Raw genomic sequence first — 21,795 nt, 5'->3', positions numbered from 1 at the left:
ACAAAATTTTTAGCAATTTTAATTTTTTAACCCCAACTTACAAAACCAAATTTACACACCCAAAAAAAAAAAAAAAAAAAAAAAAAAAAAAAAAAGAGAGAGAGAGAGAACGGGATTCGGCGCGGGTTGAAGAATCCAATCCCGCCCATCCATTCCGGGTTTAGATTAGACGAACCGGGACCTAGCTACCTCTAACCTGTAAGCTGTAAGCGAAACGCCAAAAGTCCAGTAAAAATGCTTACGCTTCCATGGGAACGATTCCTTTCGAACCCGGGCTTTTTTTCTTTTTTTCTTAACCTACCCCGGGTTGATCGAACGGGCTGGGATTCGTGCATTAGGTAGCGTAGCCCGTTGGGCATTGGATAGGGATTGAGCAGGCAGCTAATACACATATGTACCTAAGGTAGTAGGCATGGTCTGGTCCGGTGTAGGACTCCTGGGTATCTATATATATAGGTACCTAATATATCGTCGTAGTCTTGACCTAGTGAATCCTATTTCTATCTAGCTAGCTCGTCGGCCGACTATCTCCTTTCGCTACTGCATGTGAAGGGTCCTTGATTGCTCGTTCCTTGGTCTCTTCGACAAGGTCTGACGTTGAGATCTGGTAACGCTCTACGACGACAAATACGGCTGCCGTGGTTGCGTTTCATCGTATACAACTAGACGACTGCCTCTTGGCACTCGGATCCGGTCACGACGTATACTTACTTCCTTATAGAAGGGGTGCTTGGGAACATTTGAAATTTGGGGTAGGTGATAGATAATAGGTTCCAACTGTTTGTAACTCGCCCGGACAACGCTATGTCCATCATGGAGGACGACAACAAGTGGAAAGCCCCTAAAGCCCCGGCGCCCAGAGAGGAAGGATACACGACATCTTCCTCGCCATCGTTCCAGGAGAGAGAAAAGAGTAACGCACCGGACCCAGACGTAACGGTACTAGCGGCACCTGACGCGAAGAACTCAGACGCGGCGGAGACGACAGGCTCATTAACCTCGGGGGGCACGCTGGCGGACGGAGTTGAGAACAAGGAGTATATCACGGGGTACAAGCTCGCGCTCCTGCTGTTCAGCGTCACCACCTTTTTCTTCTTGCTCATGTTGGACATGTCAATCATCAGCACTGTGAGTTGCTATAACGATCGATGCCAGCGACTCGAAGTTGCTGATCTCCGAGGGCTAATAACTTTTCTATGCAATAGGCCGTGCCGCAAATCACGTCCGATTTTCACAGTTTGCCGGATATCGGATGGTATAGCGGCGCCTACCAGTTAGCTGGGTACGTACCTAGAGCCCTCCCTTTTTATAGAGCGACTATCTGTTCATACGATGGTTAAGGTCCGCATAACGAGTGATAATAGCTTACCTGGTTGTCCATCTAGTGCTACGCTGCAGCCCCTGACGGGAAAGCTGTATACCCGCGTCAGGGCGAAATGGGTGTTTCTGTTCTTCTTTTTCATCTTCGAAGTTGGCTCCCTCATATGCGCCGTGTCCCAGTCCTCGGTTATGTTCATCATCGGCCGGGCGGTGGCAGGTATAGGCAGTTCGGGATTGCAGAATGGTGCATTGACTGTTATCGCTGGCGCCGCGCCCTTGGATAAACAGCCGATGTATGTGGCCTTCATGATGGCTTGTAAGTATCGCCATTTATATGCGTCCCAGCTCACAGTGCCAACGGACTAAGCTAATGGCTTATTAGTTGGCCAGATTGGTCTTATTGCCGGACCGTTGATCGGAGGCGTTTTCACCCAATACGTCACTTGGAGGTGGTGTTTCTACATCAATCTTCCGCTCGGCGGTCTTGCTGGTCTGTTTTTGGCTTGCATGAACGTACCGGATCAAACCGTCAAGCCTCAAGTCTCGTTCAAGCTTCTCCGCGAGGTGATCCCGCAACTTGATCTCATCGGCTTCGCAATCTTCGCCCCCGCCGCCGTCATGTTCCTGCTAGCTTTGCAGTTCGGCTCATCCGAGTACCCCTGGAGCTCGTCGACTGTGATAGGCCTCTTCGTTGGCGCGGGCGTGACCTTCCCGATTTTCCTGTGGTGGGAGCGCCGCGAGGGCGACAAGGCTATGATTCCATTCTCGATGGCAGGCAAGCGAATTGTCTGGGTTAGCGCGATATACGGTGCTGCTTTGATGACGAGTATCTTCGTGGGCGCTCAATTCTTTCCGATCTATTTTCAATCGGTTAAGGGTGTAGGCCCAACCATGAGTGGCGTTGATATGCTTCCGAGTATCTTATCCAGCGTAGTATTAATCCTAATATCTGGGGCATTGGGTATGTCCTTATTCCCCTTTATTCTTATACCTTGTTCAGAGATAACAGGGAAAACTCTTTCAAGACCGTTGCTAATCCCTACCAAACAGTGTCCAAACTCGGATATTACATCCCATTGGGGGCATTTGCTGGAGCTGGTACGGCGGTTGCTGCTGGCATGATATCGATGTGGGGACCCGATACCTCAACAGCGTTCTGGATTGGCACTCAGATCTTGTACGGAGCTCGTGGTTGCGGCATACAGATTGGGCTGGTAGCCCTTCAGAACAACCTTCCAGCTGCGCAGAGCGCATTAGGTATCGCATTTCTGATCTTCTGCCAAAATTTCTCTGCGGCGGTCTTTTCCGTGGTTGCGAACACCATCTTCCAGCAGACGCTACGGAAGCAGATCGCGATACTCGCGCCGTCCATAGACCCGGCCTTGGCCTTGGCCGCGGGCGGCAGCGCGGAAGCGGTACGAGCCTTGGCCCCGCCGGACAGCCCGGAGCTCCGTGGAGTGCTCTTGGCCTTTTCCAAGGCCTTCGACACAACTGCTTACTTGCTGGTTGCTTGCGCTTCTCTGAGCTTCGTGTCGTCTTGGTGGATGGGTTGGGTCGACGTGAGAAAGAAGAAGCAACCCGAGAAAGGAGAAGCTTAGAGAAGCCCTAGGCAGCTTAATGAGCGGGACTATTATCTAAATAATTTATTCACTAGGTATCTAACTAGACATTAACTTCGTTCGTTAAAATTGGTAGAAATGTTTGGATATAATGGTTTGATATAGGAACGGAATAGAAGGATAGCCATTTTCAACCCAGGCACAAGTTAAAGTAGATTAGGTAGATAGAATAATAATAGCTGCTAAAGCTTCGGAGTTTAATATAGTACTTCGGCAAAGCGGAATATTCGCAGGAAAATGAATACCTATTTGACAGCATTTAGATATGACGTAAGTAGTGTATAGGTAGGTATGTGAGGGTTCAAGAAGCCAAATCGTTGGCAAACTCCATTGTATGCGAGGTTTCAATAGTTGATGAGTTAATCAGCGAATAATCTTCTTCACTCTTAACTCATCGTCAATTTGCATTTTTTAAGCGAATGGGATTAGCTCCCGTGTTGGGGTCCACTATATGAATCCTCTACTTCCAAAGTACGACCTCAATAACTAACGACAATGACATGCTAGTTGAATTGGATATTGATTTCATTCTTGCATTACTCCACGTGTAGAGTGATTAATACCTATCACACTGCACAGTTTATATAATACATACCTGACCTAATGTATACAGATGTAAGCCATGTCATAGTAGGGATAACTTAGCCCCACCTTCTCCCCTTTTCTCTTAGCTTCAGCCACGGACTCAGCCATAATTCGGCCACGTTTGGAGACCTCCTAACTAGGGGGCCGGGGGGCAGGGGGCCTTGACTTTTTTTTAACAAGCGCCTTACTTATGTGCTATATTGTACAAGTGTCAGAGGCCTAAACAACTGTTAGCCAATCATCCTCAAACATCCCCAGATCCTCCCCAATTATTTCCCATTATTTCGTTATGCCTGGTGGCTCTTCAGCCCCGTTGGCCTCTCATGGCTGAGTCTTGAGGCCTGATGTCGTGTCACTTGAATTCCCGAACCATTCTTGGCCAGATTCACTCATTATCTGCGAAGGCAAAGGGTTTGATTCTCTTGGTTCTCTTGATTCTGTTAGACTTGTCAGACTGTCAGACTGTTGGACCAACTGGTTCATAAAAGCATTGATCCAGTCCCCGACGTCTGCTTAACAATATGTTTGTCTAGTTCTCTTGTTTTATTTTCCAACGTTGCGCTCTTTGTCTAAGAAGACCCTTACCTTCATTTGAACTTAAATACGACGTACGATTTATACTAGGTGCGCTACTCAAGGTAGCAAGGTAGCTCGGGAACAATGCCATTCATTCCAAACACTCCCGAGTCCCTATTGGGTCGCTCCGACTCCAAGAATCCGGCTACAACATGTCGAGGTGTTACTTCGGGTGGTCGTCCCTGTCGACGACCATTGAATTCTTCTCCGGACTCGTCACCAGCTCCCGCTCCGCCTAAAATCAAAGGCCTACGTGCCAACGACCCCCGAAATCCCGACCTTTATTGCTGGCAGCATAAAGATCAGGCAGCCTTATCCTCGCACTCTAGTCCGGGACCAAGGACGAATATGCCATCTATTCACGAATCAGGTCGTCAAAGCTTAGAGAGTCTCGTTAACCGTCTAGGCATAGTCGACTCGTATAAGCATGGTAAAAGGCCAACACACAATCCTTACGGGGAAAAAATAACACATCCACCAACACAACCTAGGACAAAGCAATCAAGTTTCTGTTGCTGTTTCACAATCACCGAAGTAGTAGAAGAGGAGGAACTTCCACCACGGCCACAGCCTAGACCATTACAAACCGCACCTGCGAAACCCGTATCCTCTAAGCCTCATAGCCAGCATCTCGCACCTCCTTCTGCGCAGTCACGACCAAGTGGCGATTCTCTGAGGCCGCATTCCAACCATTCCGGAACCTCACAAACTTCACAATACTTATCCTTAATCCCGGCGACGGCATCACCGCAAACGGCTTCGCAGCTCATGGCAGAGCTGGCCAAACCCATCTCCCAGCAAGATGAACCCGGTTATATCTACATCTTTTGGCTGACGCCCGAATCCAAACCGGCAGCCCCTCCAGCCGAGGCCGCCAAATCCCTCCTAACGCCACCTCGTCCGGACGGACGCCAACGACGACCGAGCGACGTGATGGAGTCTTACGCTGTTAAGGGGAGCAAGACCGGATCGTCCAAGAAAATTCTCTTGAAAATTGGCAGGGCAAACAACGTCCAGCGACGCTTAAACGAATGGACGCGCCAATGTGGTTATAACATTTCGCTCATCCGGTATTATCCCTACGTTTCCTCGAGTGAGCCGACAGAGCCCCGGAAGATGCCCCACAGCCATAAAGTCGAGCGCTTAGTGCATCTCGAACTTGCGGGAGCTGGTCTTCGAGTAAGCGACAAAGCCAACTGTGAAGCATGCGGCAAAGCTCACAAAGAGTGGTTCGAGATCGATGCGAGCAGGAAAGGTATCGAAATGGTCGACGAGGTGGTCAAGCGCTGGAGCGACTGGGACGAAGCCCACCCATGATCAGTCAAACGTCCGGTTTGAGCAGCTTCGACGGTACTAAAAGATGATAAAAAAAAGATGCTGGGCCGCATCATTTTTCGGATATGACAGACACTACTGCCAGATGGGATGTATGCTTTAGGTAGGTGTAAAGAGGACCCTGGTGCATCTAACATAGTAGATGGGATGTAACCAACATTTGCCTAATACGGCAGTTCGACCGTGAGTCGTGTGCTCTGTGCAACTGCGTCCCTTACATCCCACGGGTTACTATCGCATCTTGCACCACGATGCTCTATAGGCATAGGTAATCTCCGACTCACTCTTCCGTCTCCACGCGGATCACGGAAAATATAGTCTATCGGACGGTTTGGGTCACCTCATCGCGGTCAATTTACTTTAGTTTTGAGACATGCTCTGTGGAGCCAACAGGAACATCGACATTCGTGATCTAATGCCGTTGACGCTTTGATGCAGTGATACCCGAAATTTCCATCTTTAAACATTGTGCGCCACTTATTGATATTATAGGTTAGGTTAGGCACTTACTTAAAATATGACGATTTTATGATGAGATCGATTCGGATCTCCGTTGCACGCTATGTAACGATGTTTTAAGCTTTGTCCATGCTAGCTTTCGCCCCAAGATAGTCGATATATCCTAGTGGAATGCATCTCATTTTGTGATAGCTTCGCGGTAGTTGGTCAAAGTAGGTACGTATCGCGTTATAATTCCATCTTAGCAAGACACTAATTGTTAGGTGCATAGAATATACAGAATATACAGAAGAAGCAAAAGCTTCTTTACCATTTTCTACCATACTTAGACAGGCTAGAGCTAATATTTAATAATTTGTCTCAGGAACTTTTGCTTGAGAAACATACGCCACTCACCCTTCGCCAGTATTAAGTTCAGTCGCGGAAATAAACCAACATGTGGATTCTTGATCTCGGAAGGTGTTACATCTCGGTTTTACTTGTTATCGTAAACAGAAATGCAATGCTACGCTGTACTTGACTGAATTTCAAATGGTACATACAGTACAACCTACAAGTCCAGCCGCACCTAGATCTTCCTTTGGCGTTTTCTTCCAGAAGGATTTGTACCAAGACATGCCACCGCAAGAAGCGTGTCCTGGTTATGTGACTGGTCAATTGGGAATTTCACCCGTCCCAAGCCGTTGCTGATTTTGCTTCCTAGCGCCATTTTTGCATACTATGTATCTCCTATCCCTGCCGCCAGCCTGCCTCGTGGCAATTATGTCTTTAAGTCCCTCAGTATTTCATAGATGGCCAACCTTACATTGCGTTTTTATCCCTACTAAAACGGCCTTCTGGAAAAGCATTTGTTTTGCAGCCTTAACGAGACTTCAATAATCTTATTGCGCGCGATGGCAGGTCCTTCGTCGAATGTAGGCTACGATGATGATTCTGCGGCGTCGTTCTCGTGGGAATCTAGCAGGACCATCGCAGTTGACCAAGATGTGTCGGAATTATCATGGGGAAGCGGCAGCGGGCCGTCGTTACCATCGGTTGACGATGATAGTCAGACAGTTGGTGTTCATTAAAACAGAGAGCGCATTTCCAACCTATTGACTGTTGATAGGAAACCATGTCGGTCTCATCAGGAAGCATGGGGTATGATCTGGCCGGAGACTCGAATTACCGTGAATTGAAGGATCGCTGACCACTATGAAGATCTTCAACCATGTCGCTGAATTCGAGTCTTTACCATTACGTCCATGAAAATGGCCGAACTTACCATCGATATAAAGAAGGCAGTATGGATCATTCAACTTCTCTGGAATCTTGAGTTCCCCTTATTGACAAGGCCGTTTAGGATATTTCCTACCAAATGATGCCGTATGTCTTAAGCCGCGTCCGAGGATTCGTCGTGATATCCGATAACCAATTTTCACAGGCAGAACAAGAGCGGTTAGGTAAATGCCATAATTTCTTGTTGGTTCATATTATTTTCTCTTATTCGAAGCTAATCACATCCGAGATAGATCTACAACACCAATTGTTTATATTGACTATTGGAAATAAACTTCATTTAGCTCCAATACCGGAAAACCCTCGGCGGGTCTTGGATATTGCGACAGGGACGGGTATATGGGCTATAGAATTTGGTACGATCAATTGTTACGCGTCGCCGGAGCTCGTGAAATGTGAATCGTGAATGCTAACTTACCGCGCAGCCTTCCAACATCCTGAATCTTACGTGGTCGGGACGGATCTCAGTCCGATCCAACCTGAATTGTGCGTGTATTCGGCGCCCACTATCCAGTATCGCATGTCAAGTCGATGAATAAGATAGAATGTAACCTACTGATTTCATTCACATAAGCTTACCGGAAAACTGCCAATTCGAGATCGACGACGCGGAGGACGAATGGACATTCGGCGAGAAGTTCAGCTACATCCACGGGCGGGCGCTGATGAGCTGCTTCGACGACCCGGCGGCGGTGGTGAAGCAGGGGTTCGAGCACCTGGAGCCGGGCGGGTTTATGGAGTTCCAGGACGGCCTGTTCCCGATGAACTACGTGGGGGAGCCGCCGACGGAGTCGGCGCTGTACCGGTGGAACCAGATGATGCTCGAGGGCGTGTCGCGGCTCGGGCGCTCGTGGAGCAACGCCAAGAACTACCGCCGGTACTTCGAGGAGGCCGGGTTCCAGGACGTCGTCGAGAAGCGGTTTTACTGGCCGACGAGCCCCTGGGCCAAGGGCGCGTACTACAAGACCGTCGCCACGTATTTCCAGGAGGACTTGCTTTCCGGCCTCGAGGGCATCAGTCTCAGGGTGTTGGGCGTGCTGGGCATGTCGCCCGAGCAGGTCCGGGAATTCGTCGAGGATGTGAAGAAGGATCTTAGGAGTACGAATATTCATGCGTATATAACCGTGTAAGTATACCTACCTAAACCTACCTCTCGCCCAACCCTAACTGTTCGTTGCGAGGGAAAATGCTGTATGAGCTTGGCGGCTTACGTTTTCTAGGACGTATATATATGGGCAGAAGCCGGGCAGCCCGACTTAAATGATAACAGACATTCGTGACGAAGCTTTCTTGAACAGTTGTTCCCCGCCATACTTGAAACATCTCCCCAAACTACTTCGGTAGCCTGGCAACGCGTATCGAAGTTTCCGTTTCGAAATCATTTTCTGAACTAACCTTTGGTGGCGCTTGTGACCACACTGGCTTTTATTTAAGGCGGTCCATTCAGGATATCCAGATTTGGCGGCCCGATAGATTGGATCATGTTCGTCTAGTTACTGCGAGTTGGGCAACCTTTGTGAGTTTACTTTACCCCTTTCTAGAACGCCGAATGATTTGTCACGTAAGTTATTCCTATGTTCCCTACAGCTAGGATACGAAACGCCTTACTAGAGCGAGGGAATCACAAGAAAATCAGCCTCTAATCACGGACATCATGTTCAAGGTTTGCTTAATGCTTAATGCTTAAATTGGTAATATATGCACATGAAGTAACTTGTCGACTGGCATCTAATATATATAAAGTACCTATACAAGGATCTTAACCCGAAACCATCTTCCCAAAACAACGCAACGGCTAGCTATGCGACACAAAGTAGAACGCTCGCAAAAATACTTAATAGATGATTTAAGGGAAATCCTGGCGAGCCCGGGCGACAGCGCTGATCCAGTTGCTGCCGCCGGCAAAGACTGTCTCGGTGGCGCTGGTTACGCTGAGAACACCCAGCTGTAGGGGAGCGCCGTTGACGTTTTGCCACTATGTCGCTTAGGGTTAGCATGTGTCTTGTTGCGTGTGATGTGATGGATACGGTAGGTAGGTAAAAGGGGTTTTGGGCTGGGTACGATGTTCTTCGATGAAGGGAGGAATTCAAGGGGTGAGTAAAATAGGCAGCTAAAGAAGATTCAGGGATCGCCTACGAGAGGACCGCCGCTCATGCCGCCGGCGACATCGGCATCGGTGGAGAGACCGCCGGTCGCGTCACAGTCAAACTTATTGCGGACCGTGATCTTCTCCTGCCGGTACGGCCTGTTGCCGTTCGCAAGGTCGCCGGGGTATCCGAGGTTGAGCAGCGAGGGGTTGTTGATGATGGAGGGCTCGATGAGCTTGGCGCCGAGGCCGCCGCGCTGGTCGCCCAGGCGCGAGTCGAGGATGAAGATGGCCCAGTCCTCCTTGATGTCGCAGGCGTTCGCGTCCGGGTCGTTGACCGAGTAGTCCGGCAGGTAGATGATGGTGGTGACGTACGCGCCGGGGAACGACTCGCCGTCGTAGTAGGCCGGCATGAAGCGCACGCTGACGCCCGGGTTGTTGAGGGGCGCGCAGTGCTTCGCGGTCGCGACGTGGCGCGAGCCGATCAGCGCGCCCGAGCAGTACACGCCGTTCGACCACTGGATCTTGCCCATGGCGGAGTAGGGGTACGACTTGTCCGTCCACACGACCCGGTTGTCCTGCCCGAAGACGTAGCGCTTCCCGATCTCGGCGTCGTCTACAACGTCGAGATGGGCGGGCACGTGGGCGGGCACATCGGTGGCGTTGTCTGGTTTGATGTCGTCTAGCGAGAGGGTGATGATCTCGGGGACCGGTCCGTCGAAGAGGCTCGTGGTGTGGAAATCCGGGATGCCGATGGGTTGGGTAAATCTGGTCTTGGGTTCCGGTATAGGCTTTGCGGCGGCCCCCTGGCAGAGGAGCAGGAGGGCCGTGGCTAGGGGAAGGGAAGAGCGGGACACCATTTCTGCGGGTGTTATTCAAGTTTGTGTTAATGTAGAAACGGATCGACGTTGTGATCGTCTTATATTGGTAATGGAAGACGCCATCCTTATATTTATATAGTTACTCTTAACTACGATTGAAGATATCATGGGGTGGTTATCAAGGACTCAAGGAAATCCCACGAAAGGGCTGATTCAAATAACCCACCCTGTCAACCTACCGTCAAGGAGAAAAGAAAAAAAGAGCATCTGGCATTACTTTGGGATCTTAGCCAAACCGCCAAAGTGAATCATAAGACAAGTGTGCCGCGCATGATGAAGAGACTGACTGGAGGTGGCATACGGAAGGAATTATGTTCCGAAACAAAAACCTCGAGAGTATTACAAGTTAAATAGGTGGTATGTGTATCACAAGCGCGCGGTGAAGTTTCTCGACGGGCTTGAAAAGTACCTAAAGGAAGCCACCGAAAGTAGGTCTAAGACAAGGGCTACTCGATCGCGGCGCATTGATACCGCTTCGTGTCTTTTATTATCAACCTTCCCCATCCGGGCGTATATCCCCGCATCACAGACTCTATCTTTGTAATGACTCTACTCCTCCTGACCTTGTCATTCTACCCAACTTGTTGGAAGACAAGAACGCCGAGGTTAAGAATCAGGGCAATAGTGGTTGTTGCTGTAAAATTGCAATGTCGCTTGCAACATTTACCTTGGTTGTTGATAGAGGCGATGTAGGTTATTGACGTGTTTAACAGGTACTATCTAGTCTTAGGCAGAGTTGTTAATTCTGACTATCTCTGAATAACAACATATTTGGTAATGATTTTCAAATGAGGCTCAATTTCAACTTCACTCAACTAAACCTCTATAACAGTATTAATATTATCGAAACAACTGAGTTAAACTAAATCAAATGACAAAGCCGTCGGACCAACGAAGCAGCCACATTTGAAGCGATTCTCGCGTGACAAGAGGGAAATTCCAAGATGAGAGGTAACGTGGTATATAAATGCAAGCTCTATGCCCCGAAGCAACTCGGGGACGAACAACCACATGGGAAATGCGAAGCTGTGTAGTATCTATATCAAGCAGATATATAAGACCTCATCTCACCCTCTAAGCCCACAGCTTGCGTTAGTACGAATAGAACGTCTCCTTCAATCCCAAGTGACCCCGATATGGTTTGCCATGTGCCCCACGTACGGCGCATTTATTCAAGAAGCGGGCAGAGCCGGACTTGGTCCCCGAGCCAATAGAAGAGGTCTTAGGTACGAGATGGAAATTCTACGCACCCTGGAAAGAGAGAGTGTTTTTATTTAAAGTGAAACTCCATACGCGGGTATTTTCTTGTTTTTCTTCGACACCTACATGAGAGTAACCCTATACCTATTACCTTGAAACATAAGTTGATTATCGGGGACATCTTCGGCCAATCCCTGGAGGGAAAAGGACCAGGGTGAGGCGCGATATTGTCCGATTCAACACGAACGATGTCTTACGTCTAGCGGGGCCCATCTTCGTGGGAACACACTTTCGGCCACAACACCAAATAGGATACAAGCATTGAGAAACTTGGTCACAAAACGAGTTGGTAAACACGGTGATCCTATTAGCAGGTATATAGTTTGAGGAGGAAAACGAAAAATTACGAGTTCATCCCTGCGTCGTATTGAATACGGCTAGAAAGAATATCCCGAAATACAAACAGAGCATAACAATAACCCCAACCCACTTACAGCCGAGCAATGGCTCTGGGCATCCTGGCATAGATATCCTCACGCGAAGGATGGTGCGTCTGAGAACGCACTTCGTACGATAATACACTTCTTATCATATCTACTACCAGTGTGTATTGTGGCGATCGTAAATCGGTGTGGCATCTAACTGGGCTTATAGATAGGTACCTCATACAGTACCTATCTTCTCATCTCGAGCCTGCCTCTAGTTGAGGCTCTGAAGAGGTGAAGAAGCTTAACAATTTTGGGAGGTAAAAATGAGACTTTGATCTGTTTGAATATATTGGCGAACTTAGCAAGCATCCCTATTAGCTTGGATAACCGGCTACTAGTTGGTGCCTAGAATGTTAGGTCTAACCCACATAACATCTCAAGGAGAAGCACCTGTCTCCCTCTATCTTGGACTCATGGTAATATCTATAACGGCTTTTCTCAATCCCTTGATGGCATTGCCCTGTTTTGTTACCCCTAATGAGCCTGTGAAGCATTGCGATTGAGAGCACATGTCCGTCAGTCAGCTGCCTAATCGGACTTTGAATAAGCCTCGAGAGATCTCATAGTAGGCCAGCCTCTTGACCATTAGTTGTCTACCTACCTGCTAATTCTATTCTTATCCGACCATGTAGTTAAGTGAAATACCGTGTGGTCAAGCTTAGTGATATTGACGGTTCATCTTAGGGGTAACGGTAAGCTGTCTAAGGTTAGGTAGATAGAGCCCGAAACTCCCTGGGGGGACGTTACTAGTAACCCTGGAAAGTGGTCCTACCTTCGGAGCGACAAGTGACTAGCTGGTGTAATGTTAGGGATATGTATGTTGTATAATTTAACCCACTACACACCACGTACGATCCTAACACCCTGTATATGGAGCTCCTTGACACGTAAATCTTGATGTCTATTCTTACTCAACCGTCAAAGGACCCTGGGTTCTTACATTTTAGAAGCAGGTAACTCACCGTTAACTGGTAATGAGCTTCATACAGGCCAGCTAGGACTCCTATTATATCACCCTCCTATCGTGGCACTTGCTTTCCGATAAGAACTATTAGGTGCTGGCTCATAGGCAACTATGATTCAAGGGAAAATGCACAAAAGAAACACTAGGTGAGGCAATGAGCAGTAGTCTACGCAGGGGGTGTGGCTGTATCCAGCAACATCCGATGGTATAGTAGCGCTCTCTTGAACCCACTAGATCTTATAAATGGCATTATATTCGTGAGACATTAACTACCTGTCATCGTAACTGGTCATCGCTAACTATGGAAGACTGCGTAGCAGGCATTAGACGCGTTAGAGCGCCCTCCCCTTAATATTTGCCCATCTTCATCTTCATACCCAACTTGAGCAGCGTCAACGCGCTTGACCCAAAGACGCCTCGACCCACAGACGACAACGATCTCTTCATATTCGCTCCTTTATCGTTACGTGTCGAATTCCAGTGGCTCAAGACTTCTTGGATAAGGGTTGAGTTACCGAACACATCGTCGAGTATGTCGGGTATGCTAACTTGGCTGCCGTTCGTGAAGCTGCCGATAAGGTCGCCCATCAGCTTGGTTACCGGGATTGTGGACGTCACGCGCCTGTGATTGAGAACTGCCTCGATGAATCTAATGTGTTGGCCGTTGACGACGGTCGCGTTGCCCGTCGCATCGATCTGGATGTTCCCGTCGTTCAGCGGGCCAGACTGGGTGGAAAGTACCGTCCCAAGGTTTTGCATGAGCACATCTAGGTAAAGCTCGCCGTTGAAATACCTGGAATTGTTTCCTGGAGGGAGGAGAACCTCGTAAACGGTAACCAGCCCAATTCTGACATCGCCGGCCATCAGGTTGAGCGATAGGTTGCCGATACCGAGAGTAAGCGCACCCCAGTTCGGCAAGTTCAGAGAGCCTTGAATGTTGGTTCCGTTTTCCAGGGCTGGATACAGAAGCTGCATATGTTCAATCGCAAACCCATCCAGCTTGTTTAGGGAGTTAACCTCGACGGTCTTGTCGATATGCCCGTCTGAATGGAGAGCCCCTAGGTGGATCTTGGCATCACCGCGAGTAGATAAGGTGACCTTCGGCTGATCAAATACGTTACTAAACCAAGAGACAAGCTCGGTCTCGTTGGTTATCGTGACGGTCTGATCGGTAACAACTATTTCCGTTTCTCCATCCACGTGTAGGGGTGGCAGAGTAATGTTACAAAAAGGGTTATCGGGCCTCTCGTGATTATACATGAATAGAGTTACTGGATCTATATCTGCTGGTAGAGGCGTATCGAGAGACGTGGTGATAGATATATTGAGCTTTTCCGGCGTTATAGCTATGAATGCCCCTCCAGTCACGGGCATTGTCTGGTTATTCAATATGCGCTGCACGATAGCTGGGATAATTACCAGAAACCTGAGTCCTATTATTAGCAGACCGATACGCTCTCCCGGTTGGCACGGTACCTACAGGATTGGTAGGAATATGGCGAGGAAAATAACAAATCCTATGAGATACCACCACCAGAAGCGCCCACAGTGACGCTTGAACTTCTGCTTCTTCGTAAGAGGCGCGGCCACTGGAGTCTTCTCCGTAACATGATCGTCCGAAGAGCTCTCACCACTCTGACTGCCAGGGACATTCGCTGTCTGATCGCCAGCTTCACCTCTACCGCCATGTACAGAGGCGGTAGGGCTGGTAGGCTCATAATGTGAGGTGTCTTCACGAAAGGCCGACGCCATGATGGTCTTGTCATTAGCAGCAGAGGATGCTGGATGGATGACAAAGGGAGAGAAGACGGTCACCCAATAACTTTAGAGTCGGAAACGAAGGCGAGGGACTGAACTTAGGACAATTCAGACATCAGATTTGTGCCCACTGCCCAGCCCGCCCCGGGTTACATTGCGGCATTACGAACAGACGAGCTCCCGCTCCGTCCTACCACGCCTATCGGGCCTGAGCTAGACAGCCAGACCCATCGAGCACCACCTTGCATCTTGTTACCCCTCGCGCCTTGTTGATCTCTCCATTCTCCACACAGCACTTCTGCCGTTCGTGTTGGCCACCCTGGTTTCTGTTGCTCAATAATACAGGGGTATTTGGTCAGCTCTGATCCATTCCTGGGGTGGCTACTGGTTTGGAACGGGTCACGCACATAATATTCAAGAACATAACATAACATGGCAAAACCTGAGGAGCGGGGTATCAGGCTTAGTCTATCCCAGCAATTAATTGCTCTTCAGTAGATCTTCATTTACACCGCAAGCAGCACAAACCGCCGCATTCAAATGATGTCATGCTGTAACCCGCCTGCCTAATGAGGAAATAGAGTTGATGTCCACTATTCCCACTTCGAGTGTGCTATCCGAGAGTATGTTGGTGTTGCTAGTTGGGCATCCGTCTTGCGAATAGGTTTGGCATCACCCTTATTTTGATCTAGAGAGTGGCATTATACTTTTTGAAACTAGTCGTTGTTGAAGATACTTGATGTTATGTCTGCTCACGAAAGAAATATTGGTGGTAATTTCTCCATGTTGATCTCCAAAAATATGTTGGATGCAGAACCTTTGACGGGGGCCAGTTTTTGTTTTTTTCTATTTCTCTTTTGGAGAATAAGTGCGGGAGAACAGAAAGTGACGGTGAGAACCGCGTGTTTACACATGCGATCTAATAAGTGCCTAGGTAACTGTTAGATTTGTGGTGTCTTTCATGTAAGTGAGGTTACTGTGAACATACATAATGCATACAATTGCAACCATAACCCTACCTCAATGCCAAGTTGTCGAATGGGCATCTAGAAAAGCTTGACTGCCTGGGTCCACAAATCCAGGGGCCCCTAGTCCTATGTAACCCACGCCAGGTAAGGATTAGGATCGTGGAGAAGTTGGGGTAGCTAGGGTGAGCTAGCGACAACTAGGCCTGGAAAACTAATTACCCGTGTGAGCAGCTTGGTAAATATCCCAAGACGGAATAATGTCCGAAGGGAGGTCTCCATCACTCATTGGGGAGTAAGTTCATGTGATATGAGAAGAGCAGCAGGTAATATTGTTCATATTCTCGAACTTCCCGTCTCGTCTGCCATGCTTCCTATTCTGCGGTTGAGCTGAATCGGGGCCCTAGCTTCGAGCCAAAGAGAAGAGGACGACATCTCCGAAGCCTTCAACAGCTAGCCAGTTATTATCATGTTGTTCTTCAAGCTCTTCCTGGCGGCTCTGGCGCCTGTCAGCCTCGTCGCCGAAAGCGCATCGCAAGCACCAGATTTAGATCTTGACGCACTTCTTGCTAAGCATAACTTAGCCCTAGTTCCTCGGTCGGACCTAACCGATGCCTTGACAGAGCTTAATGGCTTGCTCAGGAGGAACCAGGTTCAGCAACAGAAAGTTGCACTATATCCACGACAAAAGACGAATAGCACACGTCCCGGCTCTGGCTCTGGTTCCAGCTCTAGTTCAGGTTCTGGGTTAAGCGGCGGCCTTGACCTCGGTGACCTTGGTGGCCTTGGAGATCTAGGCCAAATTCTCGAGAGCTTGACAAAACTCATCACACAATTGGGTGATCTTGGAGGTTATCTCTCGGCTATCCAACAGCTGCTGAGCGATGAGTTCTTGCAAGCCTTACATGATGCTATGGTGTACCTTGCACAGACTCTTCGTCCGCCGATTCCAAACATTGCCAGGAATGTCCTCACCAAGGCTGAACCGCTGATCAATCTGCTTAGTTCCCTAGACCTAGAGGGAATCGTAGACGAGATCAAGGGTATCGACCTGAAGGGTATACTCAACGCGCTACAGCCCCTTCTAGCCCCGGAATCTATCAAGGGTATTGTCAGCCTGTTGAGTAATGCAGAAAAACTTTTGACCTCGGAAACCGTTGAGGCTCTTAAGTCAATACTATCAAGTGTACAGCCACTCATTGACCATCTCTCAAAGATCGACCTTGAGGGCATACTTGATGCATTATCCCCCCTTCTCACGTCGGATTCGGTCAAGGGTATTGTAAACCTGTTACACAACGCTGGAGATCTTTTGACATCGGAAACTGTCGAAGCGCTAAAGTCGCTACTTTCCAGCGCCCAACCGCTCCTCGACAGCCTCAAGGATATCGATCTTCAAGGACTACTTGACGCCATATCTCCTCTTCTGACGGCGGATTCCGTTAAGGGCATAGTTGGCCTGCTTGGCAATGCCGAGTCTCTCCTAACTAAGGAATTTGTCGACCAAACCAAATCCTTAATTTCCGGGGCAGGGCCGCTCCTCGACGGCTTGAAGCAAATCGACCTGAAAAGTTTGATAGATCAGATTTCGCCAATTCTCAACGAGCTCGGTCAACTCGACCTAAAGGGCTTGTTCGAAGCTATCAGCCCACTGCTGACGCCAGACTCTATCAAAGGTATTACAGGGTTACTTGGTAACGCGGAGGACTTGCTAACTGGCGAATTCGTCGACCAAACCAAATCCCTAATTGCGGGAGCAGGACCTTTGCTCTCAAGCTTAGGTGATATCGATTTGAAGGGTCTACTCAGCCAGATCTCGCCTTTACTCGACAGTCTAAGCAAGATCGATCTTCAAGGTCTGCTTTCGGCTGTCGAGCCCTTGTTAACACCCGACTCGGTGAAGGGTATCGTCGGGCTCTTGGGCAACGCTGAGGACTTATTGACGACACAATTCGTTGACCAAACGAAGACGTTGATATCCGGCGCTGTCCCATTAATATCTGCTGTCGGCAAGCTTGACTTAGAGGGGCTCATCGAGCAAGTGAAGCCGCTTTTGGATTCCTTGAGCCAGATCGACTTAGGTAGCCTTGTCAAGAAGATCCAACCTATTCTCGACGCTATAGGCCAGATCGACATCGCAGGACTGGTTAAGCAAATCTCGCCAATTCTGAACTCCCTCGGGCAGATTGATCTATCTGGCATCATAGACAAGATACAGCCGATCCTCGACGCTGTAGGTCAAATTGACTTCGCGGGTTTGATTCGCAAGATCACACCGCTCCTAGATTCCCTAGGTCAGATTGATTTATCCGGCATCATAGATAAAGTAAAACCGATCCTCGATGCCGTGGGTCAAATCGACTTCGCGGGTTTAATTCAAAAGGTTACGCCGCTCCTAGATTCCCTTGGACGGATTGATCTATCTAGCCTCATAGATAAAGTACAGCCGATCCTCGATGCTGTTGGCCAGATTGATTTCGCGGGTCTGATCAAACAGATCACCCCGATTTTGAATTCACTGGGTCAGATCGACTTAGAAGGGCTTATCGAAAAAATACAACCTATCTTGGACTCCCTCGGTCAGATCGATTTCGCAGGGTTGATCAAGCAAATAGCCCCTATCATAACGGCTGTGGGTGAGATCGACATAAAGGGTGTGTTCGATGCCGTTTCCCCATTACTCACACCGTCCTCCGTACACGGGCTCGTAGGTCTGGTCGACAACGCTGAGTCTCTACTGACGAAGGAATTCGTGAACGAAACTCATACCATTATTGACGGCGCAGCACCGCTAATTGGAGCCCTGGGAGGAATCGATATTGGCGGCCTCCTAGACCAAGTAAAGCCGCTTCTCAGCTCGCTAAGCCAAATCGATTTGGGTAGTCTCATCAAGGCGGTTAAGCCTCTTCTCGGAACGCTGAGCCAGATTGATATCCAAGGAATCGTCGAGCAGATAACGCCTTTAATCACACCGACCTCTGTGAAGGGGATCATGACGTTGCTTGGAAATGCGGAGAGCTTATTGACAGCTGCATTTGTGTCGCAAACGAGCGAGTTAATAAGCGATGCTACGCCCGTAAGTTGTTGTCCTTTTCCTCTTCCTATTTTCCACGGTCGCTTTTTCTCGAGGTAATTCTTACTGATGGCATAATTTTCAATACAGATCGTAGCGACATTATCGGATTTTATTAACGCTGTTCTACATGCGTTACTTGGAAATTCATGATCGGTCATGATCAGAATTGAGAATGTGGAGCGTGAAGAAATGAGATGCGACGAATAATGTTACTAGTAAAGTTAATGAATAATTATGAATAATGAGATAAAATAATGAGCTGCCGTGCATAATTATTAGTCCCTCAGCTGATTGACCATCTTCTTAATATTGTTACCCTGCAGGGTGGCTATATTATTATCTCACAGCTCCTAGCCGCAATACCCAACATCACTATGCTGGCGGACGGCTTTAGGATACTTAACAGCCCCTAGCCCTTACTTATTCGCACCAATACAAAAGGTACATTTTTCCTAGCACCTTTACCTTAGGTACCTGGTACCTAGGTATATTTCCCATCCATTCAAGAATGTAAAATACGAAAATTATATTGCCCGTTTCGCCTCAATTAGACCTTCTTAATGGTATAAAAGGTATCAATTGAACGCATACTCTATTTGAATAGGTACTTGTCTTTGGAATATACCTATTCACAATTCAAGGCCTTAGAACTCTGTACTTAGTCCAGTTACCACTTTCCAAGGTTCAAATACTCCATGGTTATATACGATACTCAGAGTTTGCAGTTTTCACAAGTTAAAGGCTCATATAAGGCAGATATCTGTAGTTCCTTCTTGTATGGGTAGTTCAGTTCCAAGCCAAACGTGAAACGTGAGTTGTAACTTCTCATTTTCATTGTTTTGAACAAACCTTCGTATACCCAGACAGCGGCTTTGGTTGTATTATTTCTGAGCCCGAGGACCATCAGAGCACTCTAATTATTTCTTCCTCGTCTTCCTGGTCTCATTCTCTTTTTCTTCTACAAGCTCATCATTCCGAAGTTTTCACAAATTATCATGAGGTAAGCATATAAACAACCTAGCGTACCTGTTTTTATCATGCTCTATCCATGTTCTTCCAGTGCAATAACCCATGGCAGTTCAAGCAACTCCATCTAGCCTACACCCTGACAGACGTATCCTATTCCTATGAACCCAGTACGTCTTCCCATACCGCCTATTACGTCGTAGAGTATACGAAATCAGATTGTAATAAACGTTTCACTAACATGGTTGATACTCAAAAGCGCCGTCTAAGGGGGTGTCGGTAGCAAGATCGCTTTATCCGAGGCTTATTAATTCGGGTTACCGAGTTGGAGCAAGTCTGTTTAGCTTTTTTTTCTTCTTCTTCCAACATTCTATCAAGGAGGTAATTAATTATTATACAGGTCGCCGCCTCCAACAACCAACAGGCGCTACCATCGCTTCCGGTAACCAGTAAGCTATCACTACTGCTTCCAACAACGGGCTAGCTGCTGTTGGTGCTCCCGAGAACGGACTGGTACAGATAAGTGAATGGAAAGTCAGTAGCTTCGACATTTTAGGCGAAGATCCTAGAGAAAGCTCCGGCGTATGTGGGAGCGTATAACTCTGGACCTCTTAGCCACGCCACTGAACGGCCGCCTAGCCTGTAGCTGCTAGGCTAGCTAGAGATGTGGTTAGAGACGCGGGCATTGCGATATGTATTTTCGAAAAAATCCTGATACGGTCGAGTTAGGTAAGATAACTATATCCCGAACAAGTTCGGCCATATATAAAAGTTTTAGTGGCTTTAGTAGTTGTATTTAATGGTATTAAGAAGATGTCCGGATCTTAAATCCGCTATCTCCAGGTTCGTTGAGTGAAGTTTATATATATATATACCTCCAAAGCTAGTTCAACTAATCTAAACAACCTCATTTTCAAGTTGCCATTTTGACACGCACTTACCTGGGTAACTTACGTTTAATTTTCTATCAAACTTTGGTACATGTTACTATAGTTACCTCCTAAGGCACACATTTCAGACTAGACCTTCACAATGTCGTATTCCAAGTGCTGCATTAAAGGCTTTCAATGGGACGGAACCCCGACCGGGACGGTCGGAAAGATCGCCGACCTCGACACCTACATCGCAGGCAACAACCCGGACGCTGCCGTGCTCATCGTACACGACCTCTTCGGCTGGACGTTCCCCAACTTGCGCCTGCTAGCGGACCACTTCGCGCGCGAGATTAACGCCACAGTTTACCTGCCCGACTTTTTCGGCGGCGAGGTCGTCGAGCCGACCCCCGCCGTCCTCTCCGGGGACTTCAGCGGGTTCGACTTCGCGGGGTTCATAACGCGCAACGCGCGCGAGGTGCGCGAACCCGAGATATTCGCGGCGGCGCGGGCCCTGCGCCAGAAGCACGGCAAGGTCGGCGCGATCGGATACTGCTTCGGCGGGTGGGCGGTGTTCCGGCTCGGGGCCCGGGAGCACAGCCCGCCGCTCGTCGACTGCATCTCGACGGGCCACCCGTCGCTGCTGACGAAGAAGGACATCGAGGAGGTCGCCGTCCCCGTGCAGCTGCTCGCGCCCGAGCACGACCCCGTGTACACCGCGGAGCTGAAGAGCTTCACGTTCGAGACGGTGACCAAGCTGGGCGTCGAGTTCGACTACCGCCACTACCCGGGCGTCGCGCACGCCGCCCTGGTTCGCGGCAGCGATAAGAATCCCGGCGAGGCGTTGGCTATGGCGAGGGCGAAGAACGATGCTGTTAACTGGTTCAACCAGTTTTTGCACGAGCCGTAATGGGGACCTCGGTGTTTGGAAAGGGTTATCGAAACCAAGATGCAGCTGACGAGCAACGGAGCCAGGTAGGCGAGAAAGAACACTTTTTGTTGGCACCAGAGGTATCATGGTCTGTGATTGTGATATGTCATGTTGTTTGTATTCTACCAGTCAAAGAGACAAGCTTTAGATACCAAGTTTCAAGCGTCAATTAGAGGCTATTCTAACCGTTATCCCATATTCGAAGAGGAAAAGAAATGACATCTTATGAAGCTTTGTGAATGTTGGAAAATACTTCAAAATACTTCAAAATTCTCTTTACTCGGAAGTACTTTGGATCATGTCCTTACCTACCTGTTTTGCCCGTTTTCTTAGTTAAAGCGCAGCACCCCTTGTAGGATGAGTGTAAGGTACCTGGTAGGTGAAAGAATTTTTTCTATTGTCTTTTTTTTTTTTTTTTTTTTTTTTTTTTTTTTTT

At 48.4% G+C, this 21,795-nt stretch overlaps 7 protein-coding genes across 7 annotated transcripts; 5 read left to right on the top strand and 2 right to left on the bottom strand.

Annotated features, from left to right (window-relative positions):
• Nucleotides 1-813: 813 nt before the first annotated feature.
• Nucleotides 814-2,918, top strand: F4812DRAFT_462530 (putative MFS multidrug transporter; the record flags this gene model as incomplete). Its single annotated transcript, XM_047938061.1, has 5 exons — nucleotides 814-1,128; nucleotides 1,206-1,282; nucleotides 1,386-1,636; nucleotides 1,703-2,281; nucleotides 2,371-2,918. The coding sequence occupies 5 exons, from the start codon at nucleotides 814-816 to the stop codon at nucleotides 2,916-2,918; spliced, it is 1,770 nt and encodes a 589-aa protein (XP_047786786.1).
• Nucleotides 2,919-3,504: 586 nt separating this feature from the next.
• Nucleotides 3,505-6,075, top strand: F4812DRAFT_155714 (DUF1766-domain-containing protein). The gene has a single exon (XM_047929763.1). It carries the CDS (start codon nucleotides 4,185-4,187, stop codon nucleotides 5,415-5,417), a length of 1,233 nt encoding a protein of 410 aa, XP_047786785.1. The 5' UTR covers nucleotides 3,505-4,184; the 3' UTR covers nucleotides 5,418-6,075.
• Nucleotides 6,076-7,104: 1,029 nt separating this feature from the next.
• F4812DRAFT_452854 (S-adenosyl-L-methionine-dependent methyltransferase) lies at nucleotides 7,105-8,302 on the top strand (the record flags this gene model as incomplete). The annotated part of the gene is made up of 6 exons (XM_047936405.1): nucleotides 7,105-7,177; nucleotides 7,237-7,259; nucleotides 7,318-7,336; nucleotides 7,406-7,528; nucleotides 7,598-7,658; nucleotides 7,747-8,302. 6 exons carry the CDS (start codon nucleotides 7,105-7,107, stop codon nucleotides 8,300-8,302), a joined length of 855 nt encoding a protein of 284 aa, XP_047786784.1.
• Nucleotides 8,303-9,098: 796 nt separating this feature from the next.
• On the bottom strand, nucleotides 9,099-9,791 carry F4812DRAFT_452853 (uncharacterized protein; the record flags this gene model as incomplete). The annotated part of the gene is made up of 2 exons (XM_047936404.1): nucleotides 9,099-9,239; nucleotides 9,309-9,791. The coding sequence occupies 2 exons, from the start codon at nucleotides 9,789-9,791 to the stop codon at nucleotides 9,099-9,101; spliced, it is 624 nt and encodes a 207-aa protein (XP_047786783.1).
• A 3,235-nt stretch (nucleotides 9,792-13,026) lies between these two features.
• F4812DRAFT_442178 (uncharacterized protein) lies at nucleotides 13,027-14,875 on the bottom strand. The gene has a single exon (XM_047935294.1). It carries the CDS (start codon nucleotides 14,163-14,165, stop codon nucleotides 13,140-13,142), a length of 1,026 nt encoding a protein of 341 aa, XP_047786782.1. The 5' UTR covers nucleotides 14,166-14,875; the 3' UTR covers nucleotides 13,027-13,139.
• Nucleotides 14,876-15,518: 643 nt separating this feature from the next.
• On the top strand, nucleotides 15,519-18,691 carry F4812DRAFT_155674 (uncharacterized protein). Its single transcript, XM_047929762.1, has one exon. The coding sequence runs from the start codon at nucleotides 15,984-15,986 to the stop codon at nucleotides 18,645-18,647; it is 2,664 nt and encodes an 887-aa protein (XP_047786781.1). The 5' UTR covers nucleotides 15,519-15,983; the 3' UTR covers nucleotides 18,648-18,691.
• A 1,769-nt stretch (nucleotides 18,692-20,460) lies between these two features.
• Nucleotides 20,461-21,600, top strand: F4812DRAFT_442170 (dienelactone hydrolase family protein). The gene has a single exon (XM_047935293.1). It carries the CDS (start codon nucleotides 20,589-20,591, stop codon nucleotides 21,336-21,338), a length of 750 nt encoding a protein of 249 aa, XP_047786780.1. The 5' UTR covers nucleotides 20,461-20,588; the 3' UTR covers nucleotides 21,339-21,600.
• Nucleotides 21,601-21,795: the final 195 nt, after the last annotated feature.

The sequence above is a fragment of the Daldinia caldariorum genome (assembly GCF_022478825.1).
Source record: "Daldinia caldariorum strain CBS 122874 unplaced genomic scaffold F4812scaffold_19, whole genome shotgun sequence".
NCBI classification, from domain to species: domain Eukaryota; kingdom Fungi; phylum Ascomycota; class Sordariomycetes; order Xylariales; family Hypoxylaceae; genus Daldinia; species Daldinia caldariorum.
Note: the sequence above shows the minus strand (reverse complement) of the source record. Positions and strands in the feature narration are given on the sequence as shown.

Excerpts from the sequence above, each read along its gene's own strand:
- F4812DRAFT_442178 (XM_047935294.1), bottom strand. The coding sequence starts at position 14,165 with ATGCCCGTGACTGGAGGGGCATTCATAGCTATAACGCCGGAAAAGCTC.
- F4812DRAFT_155674 (XM_047929762.1), top strand. The coding sequence starts at position 15,984 with ATGTTGTTCTTCAAGCTCTTCCTGGCGGCTCTGGCGCCTGTCAGCCTC.
- F4812DRAFT_155714 (XM_047929763.1), top strand. The coding sequence starts at position 4,185 with ATGCCATTCATTCCAAACACTCCCGAGTCCCTATTGGGTCGCTCCGAC.
- F4812DRAFT_442170 (XM_047935293.1), top strand. The coding sequence starts at position 20,589 with ATGTCGTATTCCAAGTGCTGCATTAAAGGCTTTCAATGGGACGGAACC.